Source organism: Lytechinus variegatus, chromosome 17 (assembly GCF_018143015.1).
Source record: "Lytechinus variegatus isolate NC3 chromosome 17, Lvar_3.0, whole genome shotgun sequence".
Classification (NCBI taxonomy): Eukaryota; Metazoa; Echinodermata; class Echinoidea; order Temnopleuroida; family Toxopneustidae; genus Lytechinus; species Lytechinus variegatus.
Window position 1 is genome coordinate 2,884,767 of NC_054756.1, and position 12,306 is coordinate 2,897,072.

General features: G+C 35.4%; 1 protein-coding gene across 2 annotated transcripts in view; it reads left to right on the forward strand.

The window, feature by feature from the left end:
- LOC121430555 (cerebral cavernous malformations protein 2 homolog) overlaps positions 1-11,455 on the forward strand; it is a 55,627-nt gene extending 44,172 nt beyond the window's left edge. The window contains exon 11 of one of the 2 annotated variants that reach the window (XM_041627866.1): positions 10,196-11,455. In XM_041627866.1, the coding sequence (XP_041483800.1) occupies positions 10,196-10,461 (266 nt within the window). In that variant the 3' untranslated portion in view covers positions 10,462-11,455. Of the gene's footprint in view, positions 1-950; positions 4,064-10,195 lie in introns of those variants that run through there. The other variant, XM_041627867.1, reaches the window with a different exon arrangement.
- Positions 11,456-12,306: the final 851 nt, after the last annotated feature.

The window sequence follows — 12,306 nt, forward strand, 5'->3', positions numbered from 1 at the left end:
CCATCCATCCATCTATACATCCATCCATTCACCCATCCATCCATCCATCCATTCACCCATCCATCTGTCCATCCATCCCTCCGTCCATCCATCTATACATCCATCCACCCATCCATCCACCCATCCATCCACCCATCCATCCACCCATCCATCCACCCACCCATCCACCCACCCATCCATCCACCCACCCATCCGTCCATTCATCCATCCATCCACCCACCCACCCATTCATCCATCTATACATCCATCCATTCACCCATCCATCCATCTATACATCCATCCATCCATTCACCCATCCATCCATCTATACATCCATCCATCCATTCACCCATCCATCCATCTATACATCCACCCATCCATCCTCCCATCCATTCACCCATCCATCCATTCACCCATCCACCCATCCATCCATCCATCCACTCACCCATCCATCCATCTATCCATCCACCCACCTATCCATCCACCCACCCATCCACCCATCCATCCACCCACCCATCCGTCCATCCACCCATCCATCCACCCATCCATCCATCCACCCATTCATTTATTGTTTTGATCAATTCTATTTATTCATTAATTCATTCATTAACCCATTCAATCAGTCATCAAAAGTTTCCTAAAATAAGTTATTAATCTGAATAAATATGATCTAGTCCAGTCAAACTACTATTACAAAAATAAAATTTCAAAATTTTCTAACCAAAGAAAGAAATATTGACTTTTAGTTGATGGTTTATTTACATCTTTTGACACCCTCTTTTTTGTTAAAACGATATGATGGTATTTCTTAATACCATCTACTCAAACAAGTACATTGAAGAGTTTACACTGTATAGAAATCTGCCATTTCAAATGTTGATTCTAATGTTCATGTAATTGGGTGGATCCAATTTTGGACAGAAAGCACAGCCCTGACCATTCCCCTTGCATGTATCTCCTTTCTATTCTAGGGATGCGTATGTGTCTGATCAGCGACCATCACAGATCCTTCTTCGACAGCTACATGCTAGCCAACGACATCGACGACCCCTATGGGAGCCGCAGTCGTGCCTCCATCGGGAATATGAGCGATGACGCCGACTCCACTATAAGTGGAAACTCGGGTCCATTCACGCGGTCTTTGCTCTCTGCTATGGGCACTATTGAACCTGTCTCCCCTACGTTGTGATGAATGAATATTCATGAGCTTCAATCTATGTTGAATGAACATTTAAATGATTTAATTAGATGAATATTTATTAGTCTCATGATGATGACGATGATGATGCTGCCTACGTAAATCTGATTTATAAGTGATTGTTACTTGAGGTACAACTGTATATAAAGATCCAGAGCTGTAATTATTTTTATTTCAGTGAAATAATTGTTTAATGTTATTCATTTCTTATTCTTCGAATTCATTAGCTTTTATTTGCTTCATCTGAATTTTCATCTGACATCATATTCATTGATTCAGTGAGAAGTTATAATTTTCCATTGAAGGCTGATTTGCATAGCATCGTTATATATGCATGTTTGTATTCATACTATACTCCTCCAAACTACAAAGATCTAACTGATTCTTGATTATGAACTAATTTGCATGTAAGACAAGCCCATCCCTTGTCTAATGAATATTCAACTGCTTTCATCTACACGTATGAATAACATCGATCCAGCTGTTAAACAGTAAATAGCAAGAACAGAAAAAAATACAAATTTCACTTGATTAATGTACAGGGTCTTCTTTGGTTACAAGAAAGCAAGTAAACAGCGCCATCTTTTGTCAATGTATGCACAATTTTTCTTGGTGGATATTCTTTCTGGGTTTTTTCCCATCTTAATAGCTCTAAGTATTTCAGGTCTATGATATATTGTGTATATCCTCACAGCCCTGATGAGGATTTTGTTAATCGGTTGACAACTGGAACCGGGTTTATACCTGCACAAAGTCTTTGGGAATAACAGAATTAAGTATTCAACAGGTTTAGGTCTCTATTTCACTGCTTGTGTAGCATTTGATTTGCGTTTATTCACTCTGTTGTTGCTGACTAGAACCCCCCTCCCTTTGTCTTCTTCTTTACTGTGGTTAAAGGATGATTTAAACTTAAGCCAAAATTCGAAGTTTGTGGTTATCGTGACAGTAATAGGCATTTTGTATGTATAGTCCTACACAATTTTTGTTTTTGTTCTGATGTTCAAAGTTGCTTTAGTCTTTACAACTTTGTTACAACTTTTTTTGTATACAATGTATACACACATTTGATGTATCCTGGAGATGCTGTGTGTTTATGAGATCATAATCAGCAAATATTACCTTTTATAGGTGTAATGACTAGGTGTAATGACTAGGTGTAATTACACAGGGGGGATAACACAGGAGCTTTGGGCAATATTGCCGCTGAAATGCTAAAAAAAGCCCTGGAAATTGAAAAATGAGCCCCCAAAATCCCCCATTTACTGCACAAATAAAGCTTAAATCCAGTTTGCAGATGCAACTGGTTGTAAAAAGCAGTCAGCCATGTATTTTGAAGCATCGACACAGTTTTAAAAAACAGAAACAAACTGAACAGTAAGCCTCCTTTTGAAATGGATATGTGTACATAGAAAGGATTCAACATTATCTTAATCAAATATTTATAATCTAGATTTGAGCACAGTTCCATTTAAAAGAAAATTTTATTGATGATTCAAAATCATAGTTTTATGTTTTGCTACACAGATTAGTTAGCATAGGTAATTTTACAAGCCAAGAGAAAGAGCGTTCAATTCAAAGTGGTGATAAAGTATATATTTTACTATGCATTTCACTATTCACTTCTAAAGTAATTTACTTTATAAAGCGAAATTTAAGCAAATATTCTTGACAACTATTGACATAAAAGTCTAAGCCAAATAATGTGAATTGAATGTATCCACCTGCATGCATCAGATGACTTGGTATTACTGCGCATATATACATTGTAAACTGCACACAAGCCATACATAGGCTAGGTAGGGGCCGAGTGAAGCAAAATTCTCCAAACCCAAAAGAATAATTACAAAGATGGATATAGGTATTCAACATTTTATGTTGAATTAAATACTTACATGTGAGCCAGAATTTGAAATATATTACTATGTATTTAAAATACTTTACCATCTATGGTATTCAATTGCATGTTTTGGCTATTAAAATAATTTTGCTTAAATCTATTAAAGTCCTGTGCCTACCTGGCTCAAATCTGGCTAGCAAATGAGCAGTCAAGCATTCTTTGCACAGATGGATACATATTTGGCTCAAACTTAAAGTATTTTGTTATTTTATAGCAAACTTGTATATTGCTGAAATTTGGCTTGATAAAGTAAAATGTAGATGCAATCTGAATAGCTTTTTGCTTAGCCAAGTGAACTGTTGATTAAATTACTTGCAAAATCATGACTTTAAATATTTTCCAACCTAAGACTGCCTGAGATGCCTATGGGAAGATGTTCTAACAGTTATCATGATCATGTACCTGTACATGTACATTAGTAGTTGTGTGTTCATTAAAGTTTAAAAGTTGACAAGTCATGATTGTGGATTAAAGGAATCTATATGAAATAGATTTATGTAACTTGACTTAGATTCCTTATAATATAGTGTTATCATTTTTTGTATTCAGTTTTATTCCACTTTTTAATACAAAGTGGCTTTTGATTTGAAACAAGTTCAATTTGTTTTGGTGTATAAATGTCTAATTTGTAAACATTTTTTGCTGATTTGGTAAAATTCACTCCATCTTGGGGGAGGGGGAGGAAACGGTAAATGATTTATCTTCAAACCCAGCAGAGATTGTGTGCATTTGAATGGAATCTCCCCTCCATTTTTTGTGTGGTTTTAAAACATGGCTTTGTGAATAAAGTGGATTGCTGAAAGTCAAAATGAATGATTCGAACAAAAACTATGTGAGCACTGATGTCTCAGGAGATGCAAATGAGGGGACTTTAAATGACAACACCAATCACTGTTTGTGTTTTATTTGAAATTGACACATTTTCCTTTTGTCCACATTGTGATGTAAAAAATGTTTGATTCCTCAGTGAACATGTATTAATTAATTGTGATTCAGTCAAAGCAGCCTCTTTGAGATCTACAAAAATGAAAAAAAATTTAATTCCATAATGAAATATGATATATGATTTGCTTTCTCATTTGCATATCAACCCAGGTTCTGTTTTAGCTGTTTTGTAAAAGTTTAAAGCAAAACTTTAATGTGTCATAAATATCTTTTTTACATCTTATTGTGATGACATTTACAGGTACACTTATTTGATTTTCTCTATGAAATACATGTAAGATAAATTTGCTGGGAAGACTTCATCTTTAAACCCTTATCAGTTCAAATCAAAATATTCAAATATCCATCCTTCATTACTAAAATGAAAATTTTTCTTTATTCCATAATGAAATATGATTGGCTTTCTCATCGTGTAAGAGGCAATATTGACAAACTTGCCTTTGCCCAACGATCTGCACCTGAATGGAATAAACTCCCTCTTCAAATAGTTAACATGCAGTTTCGCTTGACAGCTTCCAAAAGCTCCTGCAAAATTACCTTGAAAATATCCCTCACTCCTCCTCATAACGTGCATCCAAGTTTAATTTCATCTTCGAGATAGGCTGCAGAGCCCTTTGAAGATTACAGCAGATGATGAAAGTTGAAAATGGTTACATCATATGGGAGTACTGTTTTGAATTTTAGTGTTCCATACTTCATTCAGAATAGTACTGTAGTACAAAGTGCCATCCTTTTCTTCATGTGTATGTATACAATATTGAAGGCATCAAGCCTTAGATTACAATGCATTGAATCCACTTTGTACATGTATTAGTGTGTAGAGCTGTTGATATATATGGATGTATATAATGAAATTAAATTTTAGAATAAACGATAAAGAAATTCTACGTGTAGTTCTTGTAAAGCACAGGGATGTAGTAATGTCAGGTAATTAAAATGCCTTAATGCCAATTTATACAAGATGTGTGCATCAATTTATTTTCATGTTTCTGTCAGTGATCTAAAAATCATGGAAATGAGTTGTCAGGCAATTCCAGGGCTGCCAAGTCTCCCTGATCGTGAGAAAGGCTCTCTGAAAATTAACTAATTTACAAGAGAAAAAGCACAGATTTTCAACATCTCCCTCATTCATACATTGATTTCTTTCATTGGACTGTGTGTTAGTGGGAAAGATCTCCCTTCTTCAGTAAATTTCCCTGAAAGATGAATTTTTCAGTTGGCATCACTGCAATTCATTTCAAAAGACAAGACGACATTTATATCAAATTGAGCCATTAGAAATCCTGATTGACTTTGGCCAGCGAACAGTAAACCTTATTTTGATTTGAAACTTGAAGCCATGATTTTTATTTTTTATATAGATTGCGGAATCAAAGTGCTGGTCACTTAACAGAGTCAATAAGGATTCATTTCTTTTTGTTTCTTCCATCTTGTGAAATCATTCACAAAATATGGGACTCATTTTCATCCAATTGCCTGAACTTGTCAGCTTTCAACAGTATCAAACATTTTTTGATTTCCAAAAATATTAGCATCAAATAACTCATTAATCATCTAATCAGTGTCACACAACTTTACATGTATGAAATATTTATGATAATTACATACAAAGTTAGACAGGCAATGTTTTAATACATAGTCGATTATGTTGTTCTTTATTTTGGATTTTCTGTACATTTTCCATCACAATAATATGATTTTGTCATTACTAAATGCATCCATTACAATGATTTTCATCATCACAATGACTTTCAGACACACATTTACTATTCTAGGATGCATCAATTTAAACACATTTATGCTCCATTATCAACAATATCTGTTTCTTACACAACCATCAGGCTCTGACTGTATGGATGGCAATGGAACTACAAGCCTCTTGATTATCTTGGCTATTTAAAGAATCCTATCATTCATTAAAGTTCACCATCAATGATAACTACCACAGTAACATTGTTCAATCAGAATCAAGGTTTCTATGGTAATTACTATTGAGTACGTTGTAACTGTTAATACTAGTCCGTTTGATTCTTCTACATTCAGGGCAGCCATTCTTATTCAGTGCATTATATTTTTTTTTCTTTTTTTTTCTCAAAATGAAAAACAGGTGTTCAGATATCTTGGAACCAGGAAAGATCTCTTCCTGCAGCGATTTAATCTTTCTGTTTTGAAGATTAAAATAAGATTATTATAATTTATATATAAATGAAGATTGTGTGTAAACGTCTCTCCCATGTTTCATAGATGCAGGCTATGTTACAATGGAAAACACTCCGTCCCTCGGATGGGACGTTAAATGGAGGCCCCGTGTAGAGGAGAGTCACCACCTTTGCACGTTAAGAACCCACTGCACTATTCGTATAAGAGTAGGGGGAAACCCCGGTGTAGTGGTCCACCTGCATTCCCCCCAATCAGTTATATCGGGAGGAGAGACCTGCGGGTCCCAGTGATTCAGTTCGCTTTTCGCCTCCCAGGCACAGGTGACGCCAAACAAATAATAATAATAATATAAAACAAATTCTTTTTGAACTTAAGGTAGGAAGATCATTTTCTACTCTACTCTCTCTACAGGGTTACGGACGTACATCCCTGAAAAGGATATGGTTTTCTTTGACGGCTATGTGGATAGACTTAATTTTCAGGAAGAATACTTGGACGATCTAGACCTTGCGCTTAAGGAAATTTGTGATCAAGTATATCATTTAGATGCTAGCATAGGCTCATGATATTTGTCCTTCGATCAAGGTGTGTGGATCTTCATCTGTGATAGTCATCAACATTATTGATTTTCACATCGTCATCGACTCATCAGCAATAACAATCATTAAGGAATATGATTTCAATAATACTTGTATTTTACATAACAATCAGAGTAACAATATCAAGTATCTAGTTTCTGGCTGCTGATGCCGCTGTTACGGCTTAGCCCCGTTGCATAAAAGCTACCATTACTGTAACTTTGACATTCAATGGTAACTACCATGGTAACAACACTCAACAGCCAATCAAAATCTAGGATTCCATGCAGGTTACCATTGGATGGCAAAATTACCATAATGGTATATTTTATGCATTGAGGCCCTGCTGCTGCTATTATTATTTTCTCAATTTTTACTTCAATACTGATGACCATGGCTGCTGCTGCTAGTGCTACTGCTGAGCTACTACTACTAGTACTAGTACTACTACTACTACTACTACTACTACTACTACTACTACTACTACTACTGTTACTACTACTACTGTTACTACTACTACTAATACTACTACTTCTATTACTACTTCTATTACTACTACTACTACTACTACTACTACTACTACTACTACTACTTTACTACTTCTACTACTATTACTACTACTACTACTACTACTACTACTACTACTACTACTACTACTACTACTACTACTACTTTACTACTACTTCTACTATTACTGCTACTACTACTACTACTACTACTACTACTACTACTACTACTACTACTACTTCTACTACTACTACTACTTCTACTACTACTACTACTACTACTACTACTACTACTACTACTTCTACTACTACTTCTACTACTACTACTACTACTACTACTACTACTACTACTACTACTACTTCTACTACTACTACTACTACTGCTACTATTACTACTACTGCTGCTACTATTACTACTACTACTACTACTACTACTACTACTACTACTACTACTACTACTACTACTACTACTACTACTACTACTACTACTACTACTACTGCTGCTACTACTATTACTACTACTACTACTACTACTACTACTACTACTACTACTACTACTACTACTACTACTACTACTACTACTACTACTACTACTACTACTACTACTACTACTACTACTACTACTACTACTACTACTACTACTGCATGCTGCTACTACTACTACTACTACTACTACTACAAATGCTCCTACTATATGACTTCTAATTTATTGTTGTTGATACTGCTGCTACTACTACTACCACCACATCTAATATTGAACTACTACTTTATACTTGTTTACTTTTGATTCTTCGTCATTTCTACTAATACTGATACTGCCTCATATATTTGTAATGTTTCTTTTAGGACATTGCATATTACTACTATTGTAATCGCTTATACTACACACATATCAGGGATGAGTTCGTGAAGAAGTTCACATAAAAGATTTAACACAAATTGATGCAAAACTGGTAACATGCTCCTTGAGCTTATACCAAGATCCTCCAAAACTCCTTGATATATTAACAAAGTGAGACTTAATTTCCTGAAATTTCTCATAAATTTCCTTAAAATTTTTACTCTTTGCATATTCATATCTTGCTTTTGAGAAGGGGCCCATTTCATTAAACTGTTATGATAACAAATTAGCAATAACAATTAAAAGCTGCTGAAATCCATCAATTGACTGACCATGACTGTCAGTGAACTTGTTATAAAAATGGTGCATTTGTTATTATGTTATAACAAATCATTGTAAAAACTGGACCCTGATTTCAACAGTAACTGAATCAAAATTATTCAGAATATGATTAAGCAGACAATAAAGTGTTCCAGTCACGTATTATACTTCATGTATGAATAGTGAACAGCTTTCTGAACCACCCTCTTGTTGTATTTTTTCATTTTATTTGTAATTTTATTTCATCCCATTTCTTTACTTTTTACTGGATAACACAATCACTGATACTATTTGAAAAATCCTTGTGAAAAAGAAATGCTGGGGGTGTTTCACAAAGATATAAGTGTGACTTAGGGTTGCTCTTTATTGCTTGCATTATATAAGGCGTCACAGCATTGGTCAAACCATGAGAATGCATGCTTACTGCATATTAATAAGATTGCAAGTTATATATCATGTGCGTGTCAGCATTTAGGAATGACTCAAAAAGCCTTTTCACATGTGAATCTTGAATCATCAATGTAATGATGATTACAATTCGTCTTTAGAATCATCATTACAATGATCACAGCAAGTTTGTACCGTAATCTGAGTGAAACTTAAAAACTGGAATTCACCTCTGGAGTAGAATTTGAATTCCTGATTTTGATTAGCGTTTGTGATTCTAGTTTGGTTTCACACATGCTAAATATTGTTCATTAGCCTAACTTTTTACTGGAATCTTCAATCAAATTACAATTTTTTTTACTGTGTGAAAGGGCGGTAAGTCATAACTAACACTTGTGAAACACTTTCCAGTCTTCCTACCTTGGATCCATCTTACAAATAGATTCGATTGATTCAGATCAAATTCAAATTTTGATTGATCTCCATTCCTGTGCTGTAAGTAAATGATTAAAATCCTCATCGAGTTTGAACAATTTACTTTTTGTTGCTCTTCATTAGAAGGGCTCTGAAGTTTGATGATCAAAGCATGTAATTACTAATTAAGATATTAAGCCAATACACAACATGACACATTCTTTTTGATTTTTTCAATTTTTGTCTTTTTGCCAAAACTTTATTGAAATGGATACTTCGAAAAAATCGAGAATGCAAACATTGTTAGTATATGCATCTCAAAAAATTATAGTCTTAGAAACATTGTACCTCATTGCTAATAATAATAATTAAAGCATCTGTAAGGTGCTTAAAACAGATTTTTCTAAGGGCACAATTTTTTTACTGTGAAAAGAGTAATATTAAATGAATGAATAAATCACTAATCCTGGCATTCATTAGAGAAAAAAACGGAAATGTGCGAGAGCTTGCTGCTGTGAAAGATAACAAGCATCGATAAAGAAGAATTCAAAGGTACAATGTCTCCTTAACAGCAAGGTTCCTGCATCCCTCTTTGTTTGATTAATGATTCATATGATGATTATTGATAGAAGGAATATAGATACCGGTGGGTGGGACAGCATAGTTTAAAGCTGATCCCCAAAGTACAGATTTATGTCCAGTGTTTGTCAGAAAGTCAGGGGTCAGCAAATTCTAACTTACTCCCTGTGGAAGATCAAGACCTCGTGCTTGCCTTTTAATTACAAAATTTAAATTAATTTGATTTGAATGCTTTATACCCTTGCATCTTGCCACTGGTAGTATGTTCTTTCATAGCATTGTAACTTCATCATCTACATGTATCAGCACTTTGATCCATTTTCAACTTTGTTTTCAGGCATGTCCAACTGTTTTGCAATAAACTTTCTTTGTCTTGTCTTCCCTATGCAGATATGAGACCATACATCCCCGAAAAAGACATGGACTACTTCGAGAGCTTTCTAGAGAGGAACAGTTTACAGGACCAATACAGCTTCTATCATGGGGGTCGAAGGTCACGTAGAACTGGCAGCGATGCGTCCTCGACCTCGACGATAGGGGGTGTGGATAACGGTGTGTACAGTCACTCCATTCCTTCGGACATGGACGATCTTGATCGCGCGCTCATGGACGTTTGCGATCAGGTGGACCGGTTAGACGCGAGTATTGACTCGTGATCGTGGTGTTAGCAGGGTGTGTGTGTGTGCTTTGTAGTTAGATATTGGAAGGAAAACAGAGGTTTGGCGTAGTCGGTCTTGCCATGGTGTCTGTCACTACTGTATGAATACAACTCTGTAAGAGGATAGTTTGTTCTGAAACGCAGTCAAGGTTCAATCTACAACCAGGAGGAACTTCTCCATTGAGGGCACCAGTTGATGTGCATTTCAACGATCCAACATGATACTGATTGTGTGAACTCCAAATCCTGAAGAACAGACCTTATTTGAAACGTCACCAGAAACGAATTGAGGGTCCTTTTAGCCCTGATCAGGGAGCATAATCCATTATTGTCAACACTGTGTTAGAGCCACTCGATGTAGAAGGAGAATCTACTCAAAACATCATAAAAAACACAATAATAGTGCTTGTCAGCGGAGTGTATTTATCGTTGTATGCCGCCGATTTGGGAAACACAACGCTTTCATCAATTAATGGATCATCTTCAGAAGCTCTAGTAGTAGTTTACATGTCACTCTTTCCGAAATTGGAATTCATCTGAAACGACAAAGGGATGTGTGTGACTCTTAACATTTCCATCCTGAAAAACTTTTGTATTGTGAGTCTTTCTTCATGACCTTGCAAGCGTTACTAATATACATAACACCAGTCAAGGGTACACTCATAAATCCAGCTCAATGCTGGGTATCTCAGACAAAACAATTTTAATGCCTTTTCCAATGGAGAATGTAAGATCCGTGATCACTTGTTTAGGACCAACCATCTCTATAACACCATTCTTTTTAAAGTAGTGTGCAAAATTCTTTTGGTTCACTTGCATACTCAGTACAGGGGCAACAAAGAACAATGAAAGGAATAAGAACAGTAAAGGTCTGATGACTCGCATTCATGTCTCATTTTGTTTTGCTCTTAAAGGCGTGGTCACACCGCCCGAGCGTTGTTGGAGCGGTCGTGGATCGGAAGGGAAAGAGAGTCGAATTTCGCTCACAAAATTGGGGGAAAAAATCGAAAATGGTGAACGGTAGCGATCGGTGATAATTTTTTTCTCTCCGCTCCACCAACGCTCGGGCGGTGTGACCATGCCATTATCAAGAACATTCTGCTTTTAAAAGTATTGAGAAACTCTAAACACATAAGAATAGCTATTCCTGGACATAAGGTTGACAGTTATGGATGATTCCACTCACACTTTGCAGATTCTATTTGCATAGGAAGTGAACCACCTGCTAAATTTTGCATCACTTTTTTTTGAACAAAGGTGTTATGCTTGGTCATAGAAACATATTCTAGGTATCTTTAGAATACAAATGATTCATAATCTTTATTAAAGTAATATGATTGTCATGATTTTTGGTTTGAATTCGATAATTTTCTCTCAAACTATCATAAAAGTTGCATACCCTTGGTATTAATACTCAATATTTATATGGTAGTATCATCTTCTGAAATCAATTGCCACAGTCAAGAATCAACTCATAGGACAATTATCTCCTGGGGCCTGTTTCATAAAACTTGTTAAAGAAACAAATTTGCAATAATGGTTTAAAGCTACTGAAATCCTTTAATCTGATTGGTTGATGGCAAATTTCTTAAAGGGGAAGTTCACCCTGAAGAAAACTTTGTTGCAAAAATAGCAGAAAAAATAGTAAAAAATATTGGTGAAGGTTTGAGGAAAATCCGTTAAAGAGTAAGAAAGTTATTACAGTTCAAAGTTTTGGATTTGTGACGTCATAAACGAGCAGCTGCCCCATGTGTTATGTAATATAAAATGCATGAATTTCAAATTTTGCATGGTTCCTGATGACTTAATTTTGTTTTCTATTCATGATCGGGTGTGAAATAAT